This window comes from Populus trichocarpa, chromosome 14 (genome assembly GCF_000002775.5).
Source record: "Populus trichocarpa isolate Nisqually-1 chromosome 14, P.trichocarpa_v4.1, whole genome shotgun sequence".
Classification (NCBI taxonomy): domain Eukaryota; kingdom Viridiplantae; phylum Streptophyta; class Magnoliopsida; order Malpighiales; family Salicaceae; genus Populus; species Populus trichocarpa.
Window position 1 is genome coordinate 8385634 of NC_037298.2, and position 18548 is coordinate 8404181.

Genomic DNA, 18548 nt, shown 5'->3' on the forward strand with positions numbered 1-18548 from the left:
CCCCTCACTCACGAAAGAGGAGATTTTATATTTCTTACTTTTTTACTAATGGTTAGAGGGATCAGCCATTTTTCATGATGGTTGTATAATTAGTGAATAAAAAGATGAAATAAACATATTGTGCAAGTCAGGCGCATCAAACCCACTTTCTTGATATAGACCAGCTATCAATATTAAATGGCTTTGCTGCTTAGTGGTCCTCGACAGGAGAGTGACCACCGAGCAGCAAAGCCATTTAATATTGATAGCTGGTCTACATCTTGTTTACATACGCGACCAAAATAATAATGAAACATGAAAATTGTTTAAGGAAAAACCAAAATAAAATTGACCATTTGACGTGTCGCAAAATGGCTGTCAGAAATCTTGAAGATGGGAACCAGACATGTGCAGTGCACCGGTAAGGCGACTCCTGCCGGTGGCTTAGCTTACAGAGAGGAGGGCAATCTCTAAAGCCAAAGGATACAAGATTCATAGTCATGATGGCTTAAAAATATTTGAGCAGAATAAGAAATATTAAGAATTTATAGCTGTTAAATGAGAATATCCAGGAATAATTCTATAGCATTGAAGATTAATGTTTAATTAATGGGTTTCAAGAAATTATTAAGAATACATACCAAGAACTCGAAGCCCCATGATCCGGTAATCTTAAAGGATGCTTCATTTCAAGAACATGCAGGCTAGCTAGCTGGGGTGATCACACTGGTTAGGACGGAAGCAAATATTATTTCAACATTTGCATCTAAATTAGTTCCCACTTGCACTCTCTTCTCCCAAAAAAACATTGTCCATTAAAATATTATTTCAATTTTGGGTATATACATGCCGACACAGATTCTTAATTTCCACGCTGGTTCCATTGCCCACGAAATTATGGTATTTTAATACACTCGCATTTTAACTCTATATACAAACCCGTCCAATTTGGACCAAACTATTTGATAGGAACTGGTAATTAACTAACGAACTAAATACCAAGATGCTTTTTTATTGATCTGACCAAATACCACACCGAAAAGGTTAAGAAAGACAAATTGCAATGGGATTGCTTTGTTGTCTCTATGTTTTTCATTTTTTCCTCAGCTGTCTCGAGTTCATTGGGTAGTCATCGTAATGCATAAGTGATGGCTGCAGCTCACCCATCGGTCTCGGAAAATTTTCTTGCACGACTGCAGAGGACCCTTTTCTGTATAATATCATATATTATGCAAATCAGCAAATGCTCTTTAGCCATTAAAAAATTAGGTCGATGTGAATTAGAATTGGGATTCACCAGCCATCCTCTTTAGCCATCACATGTACAAAGTTACCAATGGTTTGCCGGGTTCAAGTTTAGGCCCGGCGGTTTGTTAGGGTATAGATGAAAAGTTGTATACTTGTATCTATTAAAACTTTGCTTGAAATAGAATTGTGTGCTTTAAAATTTAGAAAGTTGTATCTTTTGTTTTAAAAGTTAGGTTAAAATTAACTCTTTGAATAGCATATAAAAAGAGACAATTCTGACATGGTTTTTACAATGAAAAAAATTTTTAATCTTTCTAAAACTTTTTTTAAAATATTTATTCGATCGAAATTCTCACAAAAAATAACGTATAAGTTTTGGTTCGATATTTATTCTTGGTTGTGCTACCAAAAATAAAATATTAAATAAGCTTGAATAATAATATATTAAGTAAGCTTGAATAATAATATTGCAATCACACTGCTAGCTAGTAAAGAGCAATCAATAAATTGTTTTAAGACTAGTGGGTTGGTGCTGCTTCAATTTACTTCTCCAAGTTTATTTTCTATCAACAAGTATTGTAAATTAATTTATCTTTCGGTTGTTGATTTATAGACACATTTTATGTTTGGAAGAAATCAGATCATAAGAGATGAACTACAATCTTATAAACTATTTAAAGTGTTTCAACAATCTTAGAACAACTTATTTCCTAATATCTTTGTGTGTATGTGCATGATTATACATGGCATATATAATTTGTCCCAAAAAAATGATTATGTGTTGACATAGATAAAAGAAAATAATGATTCTAGTAGGAAAAGTAAAGTATATATCTTCTGTTAAATTCCCTGTTGTGTATTCCCTGCATACTTGTTGTATTGATTCTGCGGGGAAAGAAATTTTGTGTTGCGTGATATTTTCCTTTTGCTGTTGTATTGATAGAAAAAAAAAGTGGATAATAATTACTGGTGAAAGAATATCTTTTTAATGCATTTCTATTTAACTGAATTCTTTTGTTTAAGAAGTTTATTTGAAATTATATTGTTTCTGTTATAAGAAAAAATGTTTTCTGTTGGGGGGGGAAAATCTGGTCTTGGATTGTTAATCTTGTTGTACTCCAAGAGGAATTCTTTGCATATATATATATATATATATATATATATATATATATATATATATATATATATGCTGGGATTTGAACCCAGACAATTGGAGAAAACCCAGCAGCCATTGCTGGGTGCTGCAAGGTGTTTGATGCCTTTGAAAATTTAATTTTGTGCATTAATCAAATAACAGTTTGCATTGTACAATTAGTGCTTTTGTTTTGCATAACCAGGGTGTTTATTAAATTGCCTAGCCCGTAACCTTTGGACTGCTATATGTTTTTTGAAATTTGCAGGCAGTATACTTATGGATAGATACAAAAAAAAAAAAGGTGTTTATTTAATTATTAAACACATTTATTAAATTGTCTTTTGAAAAATTAGTGTGTTAATTTCTTATGGTTCATTTTAATTAATATTATTTGAGATATATAATTGTGATATATAATTGCAAAGTTAATCTTGTTATTGAGATAACATTTGGATAAAACTAGTGTTAATAATTTCAATGTACCAATTAACCCGGTAATCTTTGTGGTCTCAGTTGACTATTTGGCAAACCCGATTCCTAAACATTCTCCACGTAGGAGAAAACCTAAAATAATTTAAATAAGAATGGTAATAACGGTGGCAAAAGGAAGTTCAAAGAAACTTGCTTTATTTGTAAAGATCAAAGAAATCACCATAAGAATTATTGTCATTGGAAAGGGAAGAATGCATAAAAGGAAACAATAGCACAACATTTTATTTTATATTATGAATAAAATACCTTATAAGAAATTGAACAAGACACGTTGTGTGTTTTGGAATGGTCAATCACCATCCTATAAATAAATACATGAAAGTATGAGAGTATCTAAAAAAACTTACGGTTTCTCCACACAAAAAAATCAAAATATAGATTATATTATATGAAATATCCAAGCTATACTTAAAAGGTATAGCGATGTTAATCGGATAATTGATACTAAAGATTCAAAATCCACAAAATGGGTTTATCTTTACTATTGGAGGAGTTATGGCCTATTGAAAATTCTCTAAATAAACATGCATATCCAAATCCATGAAGGAATCTGAGTTTATAGCTTTAGACAAAGATAAAAAAAAAGCAAAGTAGCTTCTAAAACTTTTTTGAGGATATTCCAAGTTAGCCAAGATTTTATGCCGACAATTTGTATATAGGGTATAAAATATTATATATAACAATAAATCTTGGTACAATTGTCATAGATACAATACCGTAGGATAGTTGCTTTCAAAGAGGATTATTTTTATTGATTATGTAGAGTTAAAGATAATTAAAGCCTATATTATCCTATATTTAAATAATTTACATGATGGCAACCCAACTTAGTTGACTGGAGATCTTAAGATCTAAATTTAAATGAATAATTAAATCATGTGTCAATTCAGTAGTTGCACTCTTACTCATTTCTACGATAAAAAGTGCTACATGTAGTGAAAACCAGAATAAGTTAAGTTTTTAATGATTCTTATAACTTTATAAAGGAGTATTGTTGGATGTTCTCAATAAGAATCATATATGTGGATGTGAAACAAGACCACTTTTATAAGAATTGAAAATGTTAAATTGTCTAAAGCACTCTCTGAAATCAGGACGTGTTTGGGGTTAAAATGAACACAAATGTGAGAATCAAAATTGTAGGAAGATGAATTGTGTGATTTCTATTGCCTGGGTTTACATGAAAAGCTTAACAATTCAAAACATCATATTCACTGGTTAGCCGAGTGAATTCAATAGTTTTCGCTGAAAAAAATTTAGGACCAAAAGCTATCTTGCCCAATATAACAACTTTTCGTTATTATTTTCTATTTTCGTTTGTATTTTATATTTTATTCTAATCAAATAATTTTTATTCATGTAAGAGAATGTTAGGACATGAATGAAAAGTTATGCATGTTAAAACTCAATTTGAAATAGAATTGTATTTTTTTAAACTAAAAAGTAATATCATTTTGTTTTAAAAGTTGTATTAAAATTAACTTTTGGAATTACCAAAAAAAAAAAAACAATTCTGGAATGATTTTGATTTTGACAATGAATGTGCTTTGTAAATCTCTTCTCTTTTACATTCATTCAAAATTCTTACATGTAATAATATATAAACTCTTGTTCGTGGTTTATTATTGGTAAAGATTGAATAATTATATGAAACAGTTCTTTTGAGGACAAAATGTTACATGGCACCGTCCAATCAAATTAGGTGGTGGAGTGGATCGTGATATGATAATGGGTTATACAGTGAACCTAAAGTAGGTGATTGTTCTCCTTTCCTTACCTCGGCTTTTATGAAACGCAAGAGTTAAAATCTTGTGTGCTTCCATTTGTGCGATGTCCCATCGCCATTCTCCCCCCCTCCACTAAACTTTTTTTTTATTTGGTAATTGTTGTAGGGTTTATACATGTTTTATATATATTTTAATTAATTTTTTAAGATTCTAAAGTTTACATATAAATTTTCAATAATCTTAAGATTTGTAGTATTTAAAATGATAATCTTTACAAAGCAAATCCAAAACTTGATCAGTTAAACTACACCCTACCACTAAACTTGCTTTCACTAACTATGGGTTTATGGTTTCGTTTTTATTTTGCATTCATATTTTTTAAAAAAAACTATAATTTATTTATTTTTTTGTGAATTTATTAGGATTATATCATAGTTTTAAGACCCGGGTTCCTGGTTTTGACCGGGTCATCGGGTCAATTTTTTTTTTTAAATCAAAACGACGTCGTTTTAGTAAAAAAAAAAGTCAACGGATTTGTAATCGGGTCTTGCCGGGTCAACCCCCGCCGGGTTAGCCGGGTAACACCGGGTTTTTCCTTTCCCTGTTTTTTCTTCAACCCGGCCCGGTTCCAGTCCCGGGTCGGCCGGGTCCTGGATCGAGCCGTCAGGCCGGGCCGGGTTTCAAAACTATAGATTATATAGATGGTTTGTCCAATTAAGATTTTATCAGGAAAGAGCTCAGCTGCAATATTAAAAACTAATTAATTGTATTATACCTTGATCTTTGCCGTTCCTCGTAGCGTGGAACCTTTTTAACGATAATAAACACATGCTTTTTCTTTATAGAAAATAAGTTTCTATTTTAATTCCTAAAAGAATACCATGCATGCGAATTGCAAATAAAATATAAATTTATTTATTTTAATCAAATTACCCCATACCTTAGAAAGTATAAGACACTCGAATTTTTGTGTGTTTTTTACTGGATTATCCGGATTTTTTTCTTTCATTTTTTTAAAACTTAATTTGATTCCGGTTTTTTAATCTTTTGCGAATGCTTGCAAGCATACAGATATTTCCACTGCGTATGATCATAACTTCGTCAGTCAATTACTTAAATTAAAATTATTTCGGGGAAATCTCTTTGTTTTGATACTTCTGTCACAGAAAAAAAAACATCGAAAACCTTCATATACTAGTAACTTGTTTGTTTGATGAAAAATAATTTTTTTAAGTAGTTTTTTAAGAAATTAAATTCTTGAAAATAAATTATTTTTTGATATTTGATAGTGTTATAAAAAATAAATTGAAAAATATTTTCCAATGTTTGGTTATGTCATGGAAATGACATGAAAAATAACTTATTAATGTTTTATTTTTTAAAAGTTTTTTTAAAATAATAAGGAATAAATCTTACAAATTAAAAAGTTGAATAAAAATGAAATTGAAATAAATTCTAATTTCATAAATTATCTCAAATAAAATAAATAACAATCAAAATAATAGAGATCAAATCTAATAGATACAAAAAATTAAAAGATAATGAAATTAAAATAATTATAATTATAATTTCATAAATTATTTCAAATAAAATAAGTACCAATCAAAATAACGAGGACTAAATTTGATAAATAAAAAATTTCAATTAAAAAAATGATAAGAGAAAAGCAAATAACAATCGTAAAAATAAAGACCAAAGTTTATATAAAAATCAATTCTAATGGATAAAATTGAAAAAAAAAATTGAAACAAAATATATAACAACTAAAAATTTGAGGATCAAATTTGATATAATCAGTAAATAATATGACATTTCTAAATTTTTTCACAACTTCTAGAAAGTGTTTTCCACCCAAAATAAAAAGAAAATATTTTTCTGATAATCAAGTCAAATGTTTTCTCGATTGAAAAATATTTTTTTAATAGTAAATAAACACAAAAAAAAATATAAAAAGCAATTCTCTCTTCGTGATAATGAGATTCCATTGATTATTATGAACTCAATGATTGAGTTTTTTTGCGCTCACTGTGTTGTTCCTGGCTGTGACATCCTTTTGCCTTTTGTTGATCTGACGTCATTGCTAGTACGTCATTGATCATGTTAACTTTAACAATCCGACTTCATTTTAATTATATTATTACAATTATATTATAATTACAATTACACTGTAAATCATCGTGAACCAATTAAGGTATATTTAAATGTTCATTGAAACAATGGAATGAAACTTTTGCTCTATCAAACAAAAAAATCGAAAAGCTTGTAATTGAGGATAAAATAGTCTTTCTAAAAAGATACATAAAGCATTAAAAAATTAATTGAGGATAAATTAATGCACATAGTGAAATGACTTTATTACTTTAAAAAACAAAAAAAAAAGTATAAGTCTTTGATGTAGGGGATTTTTTTGTCTTTTTGATATTATTTGCATAATTAAATTATGATGATACCCTTATTATGACAAGTTAAATCGAGTGAAAAATATAAAATTACAAGGGAAAAAATCACCATTCAATTTTATAATTACAAAAACCTCTAACTAGTTTTTTAGAGTTTCTAAATAAAAATCTGGTTATTCTAAAAGAAAAAAAATTATTATCCTAGAATACATTATTAAAGATAAATTGTATTATTAATTGTTTTTTATTGCTAATAATTTGTTGTGTCGGTGGTTTCTTTATACGGTAATATTAAACTATAACTAAAAGGAATCAGTGTTTTACTGTGGACTGCACAGTGCAGTCCACAGTAAAACACTGATTCCTTAGGCTTTTTTTTATTATTATTTTATTTTAAGTTGTTTAATTTTTTTAGCTGTTTTTTTTAATGATTTTTGGGAATTTTTTTTTGCTTCTTTCTTTATTTTTTTAATTAATTTTTTTCGTTTAGTTTAGTTTGTTAATGTTAAATTTCTTTCTATTTAGTTATTAGACTTTCATGACACATATCCCGAGTTTCACGGGTTAACCTGGTTTCACGGGTGAACCCAGTTAATTCCGGGTTGACCCGTCAATTTTTTTTTATTATTATTTTCATAAATATTTTTGTTTAATTTAGTTTGTTAATGTTAAATTTTTTTTTATTTAGTTATCAGACTTTCATGACACAAATACTGAGTTTAACAGGTTAACATGGTTTGACGAATTAACCCGGATTTTTTTTCTTTTTAATTAATTTTTTTTGTTTAGTTCAATTTGTTAATGTTCACTTTTTTTTATTTAGTTACCAGACATTCATGACACGGATCCCGGGTTTAACGGGTTTACTTGGTTTGACGAGTTAACCTGAATTTTAATTTTTTTTGCTTTTTTTTTTCTTTTTAATTATTTTTTTCGTTTAGTTTGGTTTGTTAATGTTAAATTTCTTTCTATTTAGTTTTTTTTCTTTTATTTTTTCTTTTTAATTTTATTTATTTAATTAATTTAGTTTATTAATATTAAATTTTTTTCTGAGTAGTTCTCAGCTGATGCCTTTAGTTTTTTTTTATGCCTTTGACTGTGAACTGCACAGTGCAGTCCACAGTGAAAAGGCTGATGCTTTTTTTTTTAATTAATTTTTTTCGTTTAATTTAAATTGATGTTAAATTTTTTTCTATTTAGTTATCAAACTTTCATTACACGGATTCCGGGTTTGACAGGTTAACCTGGTTTGACGAGTTAGCCCAGTTAATTCTGGGTTAACCCATTAATTTGTTTTTTTATTTTTAATTATCAAACTTTCACGATGCGAATTCAAGGTATGACGGGTTAACTTGGTTTGAAGGGTTAACCCAATTAATTTATCTTTTTTTTCTTTTTTTTTCATTAGTTTTTTTCTTCCTGTTGGTTTTTTTTTTTAACTAATCTATTTAATTATCACACTTTTATGATACGACCTTGCAGCCAGACCCACGTCCAATGCTATTGGGTTTGGTATTGCAGTCCAGACACTTTTATGCTAAGGGTTAACCCAAGTTTAATGTTATTATTAATATTATAAACATTACTCTTGGGTCAGGCGTTGCAACCAAACCTGAGATTCTTGGATATAACTTTGCAAAAAAACCTAACACTTTTAGATCTTGGCTATTTTTAAAATACAAAAAATAATTGACCCGCGGCATCGCGCGGGGCATGTAACTAGTCAAGTTAACTATGATGAATCGTGGAGTGAAGGTTGAATCTATCATTTCTATGATCTGATTTATTTTGTATCCTTAATTACTATTTTTAAATAATACTTTGACTATTTCAAAATTGAGGCTTCCTGATCACAACTCTCATTTCCTCTTTTTTTATATAACTTGAGGTGTCCGAGTTAGTTAATACATACTATAATTAATTTTTAAATTTATTTAACACCTGCAAATCTAATAAACAAGTAAGCTATGGCAAGAATGACAAGCATATACATTTATAGTCGAACCTTCACGCAGAAGGAAGAAATTCCCTGACATTACCTCAAGTGCACAACTCTCGCTTCCTTTCTTTTCAATGTGTGTGCGCTGTACAAATTGGTGAGAGCTTGAGAGATTCTTTTATTATTATTATTATTAATAATAATTTTTTATGGTGGGGTGTGCTGGAAATGGGGAAAATGTGGGGGAAGAGGGACGAGTTTTGATTTGTGTGGGGGTGCGGACGAGTGGGAAATACTTTTCTCTCCTTTTGACTTGCCTTCTCCCAAATGGTAAGAGCTCCCCTGTTTTTTTTTTCTTTTTCGGCTTGGACCCCCTCCTTTAATTAACGGTGCACCCATTATTTATATCACTTATTGCACTGGCAGTTGGGGAATTGCATTTAGCACGGTGCACTTACGCAATATCTGGGAGTGTGGTTTCACTGTATTTTTTTTAAGATTTTTTTATCTTTTAAAAAAAGTTTTAAATTAATATTATTTTAATATTTTTTCTATATTGTTTTGATGTGTTTACATAAAAACATTTATTAAAAAATTATTTTAATATATTTTAAAAAAATATATATTTTTTGAAAATTATTCTACTCTACAATCTCAAAAACTATTTAGGCTGCGTTTGTTTTTCACCTATTTTTGTGTCTGCGGTGAAACAAACGCAGCAATGTGTTTGATAACAAGTCAAACTGCATTTTGTATTGCGGGCTCACTAAAAAATTGAATTTGAAATATAGTTTTTGTGAAACAGTTTTTATATGATTTTATAACTGAATTTCGTAAAATTCTGTTTGTTTTTGCGTTTCAAAAGCGCTTTTGAAAAAATTTGAAATTTTTTAATTTTTTTCTTTGCTTCAAATTGATATATTTTTTATGTTTTCAGATTATTTTGATGCATTTTCAAGTAAAAAACACTTTGAAAAGCAACCGCAACCACACTTCCACCAAACATTTTATACATGTTTTTTGCTATACATAAACTTCAATCATAATTTTTACCAAACACATATCTAAATCCAACTAACCATAGTTAACTGTATTTTTTTAAAATCACAACCACAAAAACTACCTCAGAAACAAACACACATGCAGCATTACTTTTTTTGCTGGATTCAAATGGTTTTGAGTCAGGTTTGACCACGCTCAAACCTAGTGTATTTTTGGGCTCGATTCTCTTTTCTTGGATGAGTTTCATTATATCAAAACCAAACCCAACCGAACTCATTTGAAATTCAAGTTAATATTTTTTTATGTTTGGTATAACCGTTGTCAAACCAAACTTAATCAAGCCTCCCTTAAGCTTGATTCTATTGAACAATCCTCTTCTTCTCTTTTTTATGTTTCTCTCTGGTTTGTTATTATTCACGTCAACATTTACGTAACACTTTTAGCCCATGCAGTATGGCTACAATTCGAAAAGCTAGCTGCTTCTCAGAAGCTACTCCTATATTTTTCTGAGGCTACTTCTTATTTATATATAAAAAAAATGGTAAAGCAGGAAGGAAGAGGATCTTGAACCATCTTCTTAATTCTCACTTACTAGCTGCAATTAACATGAGCATCCTGCACTACTACGCCTTGGTTCCGTACCCACTGCCTCCTGCAGTATGTAGCAAAGCCCATAACCAGAACATTGGTTCTAGCTCACGAGCATTATGACGCCAACGGGGTCGCCGGTACACCTTAATCCAGCAGTGGAGACCCGACCCGTGTTTTCGACCGAGAGGCCAGGCTGGAGTTGGACCGGAGAGAGTAAATCGTACGGACTGTTAAAATGTGCTCACCGAGGGACACGCTTCACAAGGTATAATCATGTGGAGAAATGAACAGCTGTGCTGCCCAGAAGGCGCAGGTGCACCGTACACCTGCGTGGGACTGTGACCTCACTGGCTACACTTCTTATCAACGTGGACTGTTGTTACTGGATTGACCAAACCAGCTGGTCTACACTATCTTAAAACATCTTTTAAGAAGCCTGATACCTCTGCTGTTGTATCCGATGCCTGTCCCCTGGATTTCCTTCTTCATGTAATCCAGCATTTTTCCTTCCTACCGCTCTTTTAACTGTCTCGATTCCTGTGCAATTGTTTTTTTTTTTTTTCACTTATATCATGGTTTGAAGAAAAGAAAAGAAAAATTCAAAAACTTATACAAATAAGTTTCTAAACTAAACTATGGTGGTTATGTTTATTATTATATTAATGGTTGTTTTTTAAACTATTTTTTTATTAGAAAATATATTAAAATAATATATTTTTATTTTTTAAAATTTATTTTTAACATAACTACATCAAAATAATTAAAAAAATCAGACGGTTACTTAGACAAACGGTGCCTGCATGCTAAATGTGAGCTAAATGACAAAAAAGTCATAGGGGGTCCATAGATTCTGCGGGACCCGGCCCATCAGGGTTAGCCTGTCGATTTCTAAATAATGGGTTCTCGTGTCCTGTCATTCGAACACAGTCCACGATAGTAACTGTGCATCTACATTTTACTACTTCAAATTGCATTTCTTGGAAGAAAAAAAAACATGTATCACCGATAATTAATTCAAACCTAAACGACGTCGGAGAAGCGTTGTAGATATGCTTTAATTTATTAAAACAGTAAAATTACTATTTTATCTTGGGAGTAATTAGTCTTTTTATTTTTTTTAACATATTATAATTACTTTGTTGTTTTTAAAATCAAAACTTTAATCCCTTGCCTTCAGGGCATCTTTATACTAACTTTTTCTTCTATGTGATTACCAATTTAATTTTATAAGCAATTTAATATTTTAATAAAAATAAAAAGTTGCTAGCAAGTATAAAACAAGCCAACGAATAAGTTATCATTATTGTTCATGAAACATACATGAACCGCAGTTGACACGGTGAATTTAACTGATGACTAAAACTCAGATTTGATAAACAACAAATAATTTTTTATTTTTATTAGAGATGAGTGAAAAAACTGAAAAATTAATTAAATTGAGAAAACTGGGTTAAAAATAACCGAAAAAACCGAACCATGAAAAAACAAAGAAGTTTTCTTCAGAAGTGGTGCATGACTTGACTTTAAAAGAAAAGCAGGTATTAATCCAACCGTGCTTTTAGAACATAATCAATTCAAAAGTAGGTACATTTTCTTTCCTGCACACTTGCCTAAAACTTTTCATAGAATAGCACAGGATAAATAAGTATTTAAAAAATAATATAGTTTTATTAAAAACACAATTGAGAATAGTAACTTTAAGAAATACATGATTAATCCGCACTGTTTGTTTTTGTATTTTAAAAATATTTTGTAAAACAAAAATTTAAATTTTTTCTTTACTTCAAATTAATATTTATTTGGTGTTTTCATATCATTTTGATGCGTTGATGTAAAAAATAATTTTAAAAAAATAAAAAAATACATTATTTTGATACATTTCTAAATGAAAAGTAACCGCAACCACACTCCCAAACATGTTAAGAATAAAAATGACAACTTTAAAAAATTAAACCATGAAATAACCCTAACTCCAACTCTAAACTAGCTTTAAATTCAAACTCTAAATAATATCCCAACTTTTAAACTATGACCTGGTATTTAAAAAACAAACCCTAAGAACAAACATTAATTAATAACCCTGAAAACAAATCCTTGTTAAATATAATAAGATCTTTAGGTTAGTTTAGGGTTTACAATAAACTTAATATTTAATGATAAAATTCAATAATAACTTAACACTATATAATAGAATTGAAAAAAAAATAGAAAAGGCAGAAAAAACCTGATTTTTTTTTTATCATATTTAGTTAAGATATTATTTAGTGTTTGTATTTAGAGTTAATTTTGGATTAAAATAAAAATTAATTTATGGTTTGATTTTTTTTATTCAAATCATGCTATTTCCTTGATATTTTTGTTGGCCTTTGCTGATTTGCCATATTTTTGGTACCATGATTTTTCAAAGGGATTGTGTTGTATTGTGTGTTATGCATGACGTGGCTATTATGTTGTAATGTGTTGTTCGGTGACGTGTTGTGGGGGTAAAAATAGTATCTGGTAACTAGGTGTCGTGTTGTGATTAAAAATGTTTAAGATAGCTAACTATTATTTGATTGCATTATTTTGTTGTGTTTTTGAGATGTAAAATGACCAATAAGTACTATAATATATTAAAAACATTTTTTTATTTATATTAAGTGATTTAAAACCGCTTAAAATCTTATGACATCTGTACATACATTTTACGAGAGTGGTTCTTAAGTTCAAAAAACTAAAAAAAAAAGGGATTAATTAGGATGATTATATACATGGACATGTCCTTTTAATAAAATCAATAACATAAAAAGTTGAAATATAATTATGTAAAATACACTAACATCTATGGTTGCGTAATTAAAAAAATAACAAAGAAAGTTGTTATTTTAATTAAAAAATCATCAGCACATAAAATAAGATGAATTTTATAATGTCCATGGAATAATTAATGATTTTCTAGGCTCATTTAAAAAAAAGGATAAAAATAGGATAAATAAATTTTAGACGGAAATATTCTTATTATTTTTTTTATGAATTATGAATTTTATTATTCTTTTTTTTGTTTATTTATTTTTAAATGAAGCACATAACTAGTAACTAATATGATAATACTAGTTTATAAGAATTTCCAACAAGACACTTGTGTTTTATTTTTTCATAAAGTAAGATGTTTTTCTTTTAAAAACTGACAACAGTTTTGATTTCAAAATTAAAACATGTTTTAATTAAACACTATTGTGTGGACTAAACACAGTTACACTTTAAAAACATGTTAATGCAAAACAAGTACACCGATATGTTCTGTTTGTATTTGTGTTTTAAGAGTATTTTTTTAAAAAATTAATTTTTTTTTATTTTTTTCTTTACTTTAAATAATTTTTTTATATTTTTAAATTATTTTAATGTATTGATGTTAAAAATAATTTTTAAAAAATAAAAAAATATCATTTTAATTTATTTTTAAATAAAAAATATTTTAAAAAACAACTCAACAACAATACTAAGAGGCATGCAGGATCACCGCTCACAAAGAACAAGTCTTCTATCATTTTTATTGCAGTATTTGGTTTGGTAGTTGAAGCGTAGATACTTTAAGATAGTGATGTGCAATTGACAGAGTATTTAAAACAAAGTAAAAAAATTAATGGTTTTAAATTAATGATTAATTATGTTTAACTGATGTCGTGGCATATTGTGCGTGGGATTTGCACTGAAGATATTTTTAGATACCTTGTTTTTTACAGGTGTGTTTGGTAGAGTGTCAAGACAGGATTAAAACTATATTTTATTTTTAAAAGTTTTTAGTTAATTAATATCTTTTCATTAATTTCATTAAAAATTCTATCTTAAAGTTTTTATTATGAAAAAACTATGATTTATATTTTTTATAAAAGAAATATCGTCTTTTTATGGAAAAAAAGCTTCGATAGCTCTAGTCTCTTTTGATGACAATAGGAAAATTTAAAACCCAAAAAAGATTTGTATGACTTTACAGAGAGACTAACGTCACATAATACAAATAATGTGTATTTTATATTCTAAAAACATGTAAAAAAACCGCTCTTATATTATATTCAAGGTTTACGGATTTTTTAATATAACTAATTGAATATAAATATATTACTTCGTGTTGAATGGTTATTATTATTATTATTATTATTGTTGTTGTTGTTATTATATCATGAATGGTTATTCTCCTAGCTACCAAGTTGGACATTTCATAAGAATAGAGGACGTAATTGGGTAGAAATACTCTCTAATTCACAGTAAAATATCAACTACATTTAAATAAGAGGTAGTTGAGAAATTAATCCCTTTATTAATCGTGGGCTGAGTCCCGTTAGCCTTGAATTCACATACATGAATGTACTTATGTTTTTAGGCCGGTTTATTTTCATGGTTTAACTATGTTTTTTTTAAATTATTTTTTATGGTTTTGATATATTAAAAAAAAATATTATTTAAATATATATTTAATTAAAAATACTTTAAAAATAATATAATACAATCAGTTATGATGGAATACCATCCTTTAAAAATAATATAATAATAATTGGATAAGGGGAAGGCACCTTTTATTTTTTATTTTTTATTTTTTTAGTTTAACGTAGGTGTCCGAGCCAGCTTGCGCGTACCTCGACTAATCCTACGGGTCCTGAAGTTAACGACTATGTAAGCCTCCAGCGGCCATCATATGAACAACCACATGGCTTGAATCTGAGACCACAAATAGAACAAACATCTTGATCCCAAACTATTATTACTGAACCACTACCTAGATGGTTGAAATTACCTTTTATTAATAAGTCAACATGATGTTGATACATTATCCATCCCTCCTTAGATTTCTTGTATAAAAATAGTTTCGATACATCTACGCGCTAAGGACTGGAAATGATGAACGAGGACTAATTCTAGGAATAATTAACTTGGTAGTTAAGAATAATTAAGACTAGTTCTAACCGAAGAGTAATTCAGAGTTGAAACAATGGATGAGGTTGACTAATACAACAGTCCCAAGAACCGAAGAAGAGTGGACCCAGCTGTTCTGTTTGTTACATGTTTATCAATTATTTTTTATTTTACAAGATATTAAATTAATATTTTAAAAGTATTTTTAAATAATTTTGATATAATCATATTAAAAATAAAAAATAAAAAATAATTTTAATATATTTATAATAAACCATAAGAGGATGGGTTTCGGGTAGCAAACAAGAAGGTCCGTGCAGGTCCGGGGACGCAATCGTAATTGTGGCAGACGACAAGGACAGCTGGAAGTTTCCTCCAAAGAAACCAAACCCAATCAATGCTATTCGTATTACTACTTTTTTTTTTTTTTTTACTTCCTGTAAATACAAACACATAAATGTATATCCATTTAATAAAAAATGAAATCCTAAAATAATATATATTATTTCCTAAAGTTCTCTTCGCACCGTTTACGACTGCATTTTATCGTATTCATTTACCAAAAAATAAAAAAATTAATAGCTAATATATATTATAGCTTGTTTGGCATTTCTATTCTACGGTGGAAAACACAAAGCTAAGCTGAAAAAAGAGAAGAAAAGCAAGCGCCTCTTGCTCTTCTCTACTGCTCTGTCTCTCTTTTCTGCTCCTCTCATCTTTTCCTTTTTTTCTTTGCGGGATAGGGTGGGTGCCAGTAAAAGAGGTGGAGGGGGGGGTTAGAGTGCTCGGTGGCGCACGCTAGCACCAGGGGGCCTAATTGTACGCCCTGGTTCATCTCATGGATTCCTCTATTCGCTTCGTTCTCACGGCAATTCTACATTGAAAAGGGAAAGAGAGAGAGATCGAATCGAAACTTTACTTTCCTTTCCTTTCCTTTAATTCAATCTACCATTTGCTGTAGAGTCTTCAACAATTCTGGCGGACCTCAAAGGAACCCTAGCGTTCCTTCGATTGTCCTTTATCTCAATAGTGGCAGATCGGTTCGATTTTAAATCAAAGTATAAGAAGAAGAGAAGAGGGATTTATGGTGCAAAGATGCTTTGGATTCTACGATTCTCAGGCTTCTTCTCTGCCGCAGTTGTGATGATTATACTCTCTCCTTCTATCCAATCCTTCCCCCCAGCTGAGGCCATTCGCTCCTCCAATCTCGACGGCTACCTCCGTTTCCCCGTCCTCCCCTCCCCTCCCGATTACCTCCCTCAACTATCCTTCCGAAGGTCGACCATATTCCGCAATGCTGATGAATGCCGCTTCTCTGCCCGCCAAATCAGGGGCAAAACCAGTGTCTGTGATCCTTCATTGGTTCACATAGCGATTACTCTCGATGTGGAGTATCTTCGTGGTTCAATCGCGGCTGTTCACTCAATTTTGCTCAACTCTTTGTGTCCAGAGAATGTTTTCTTCCATTTCTTAGTCTCTGAGACCAATCTGGAATCCCTAGTTCGATCCACTTTCCCTCAATTGAAGTTCAAAGTGTATTATTTCGATCCGGAGATTGTACGCAGCCTCATCTCGACTTCAGTTAGGCAAGCGCTTGAGCAGCCACTCAATTACGCCAGGAATTATTTGGCTGATTTGCTAGAGACCTGTGTTAAAAGAGTGATCTATTTAGACTCTGATCTTGTTGTCGTTGATGATATCGCAAAGTTGTGGGCTACTAATTTGGGTTCTAGAACAATCGGAGCTCCAGAATATTGTCATGCCAACTTCACAAAGTATTTCACTTCGGGTTTCTGGTCTGATAAGCGGTTTTCAGGGGCATTTCGGGGGCGGAAACCCTGTTACTTTAACACTGGAGTGATGGTGATAGATCTGGTGAAATGGAGACATGCCCAATATACGAAGTGGATTGAGAGGTGGATGGAGGTCCAGAAGAGTGACCGGATCTACGATTTGGGTTCCTTGCCGCCATATCTTTTGGTATTTGCGGGAAATGTGGCGCCGATTGAGCACCGGTGGAACCAGCATGGGTTAGGTGGTGATAATGTGAGAGGTAGTTGCCGGGACTTGCATCCGGGTCCGTATAGTCTATTGCATTGGTCAGGTAGCGGAAAGCCGTGGCTCAGGCTCGACTCAAAGCAACCGTGCCCTCTTGATTTCCTGTGGTCACCATACGATTTGTACGGACACTCGCGTTTATAAATTCTACTCGCCGGTAAATTTATTACCCGTCAGGAACTTTTTTTTTGTTAATTTCTTTCTTCTTTTTTGTTCTTTAATTTCGTTCTTCCTATGACCTCATTTTTTTTCTTTGATTTTAATATCAAATCATTTCTGAGGCGATTTGTATTCTATTCTATTATCCCTGCCTTTGAAAAATAAAAAAATATATATAAAAAATAAGGGAGACATTCAATTTGTTATGGTGGTGCTCGTTGGTATTTGGGATTTTAGTTAAAAGCTGCAGCAATTAGTGTAAAAACATAACATCTCTGCAGAAGGAAGGAAGAAAGCTTGTCCTTCAATGGAGGGGTACAGTTGTTGATATTGAATGGAATAGACAAATTAGTGGGCATTGAAGTGGGGGATATTTTTGAGATGGCCAAATTGTGCGTTTTAATGTCATTAAATTACTGGATCAGTTGCAAATTGCAATTGTAAATTATTAGCGTTTTGGTCGGTGTCGGTCTGGTCTTGTGCATTTTGTTTTGTTTTAGGCTCTTGGGAATTTCTTCTCTGTAATCAGTACCCGTGAGGTTAGTGGGGAGAGTCAGAAGGTGATAACATTGATTTTCTCGACAAAGTGATAGGGCATTTGGGAAAATGTGGCACGCTGTGATTAGGAGGGAGGACTTTACAGAGGGCAGCTTTGGTTTTCTTTTTGGACAAATGGGAGGCCATGTGAGTAATGTAGAACAGCGCTTAGGAAAGGGACTTGGAAAAGATTTGTGCTAGGTTTCTTTTTCCTCGCGCATCCTTTAGCTTTTTTGTACTTCATTTCTTAGAACTTGTAAGCAACTCTTGTCAAAATGAAATGGTACTAATGAATTTAGCAAATGAAGAAGAAGAAGAAAAAATGTTTCGAACGATAAGCTGACATACTTGTAGGTGGAGTGCGATGAACAAAAAAGAGTACAAGGGCCATG

At 30.7% G+C, this 18548-nt stretch overlaps 1 protein-coding gene across 1 annotated transcript; it reads left to right on the plus strand.

Moving 5' to 3' along the window:
• Window positions 1–16016: 16016 nt before the first annotated feature.
• LOC7491279 (probable galacturonosyltransferase-like 7) lies at window positions 16017–17825 on the plus strand. The gene has a single exon (XM_002320288.4). It carries the CDS (start codon window positions 16498–16500, stop codon window positions 17602–17604), a length of 1107 nt encoding a protein of 368 aa, XP_002320324.2. The 5' UTR covers window positions 16017–16497; the 3' UTR covers window positions 17605–17825.
• The last annotated feature ends 723 nt before the right edge of the window (window positions 17826–18548 follow it).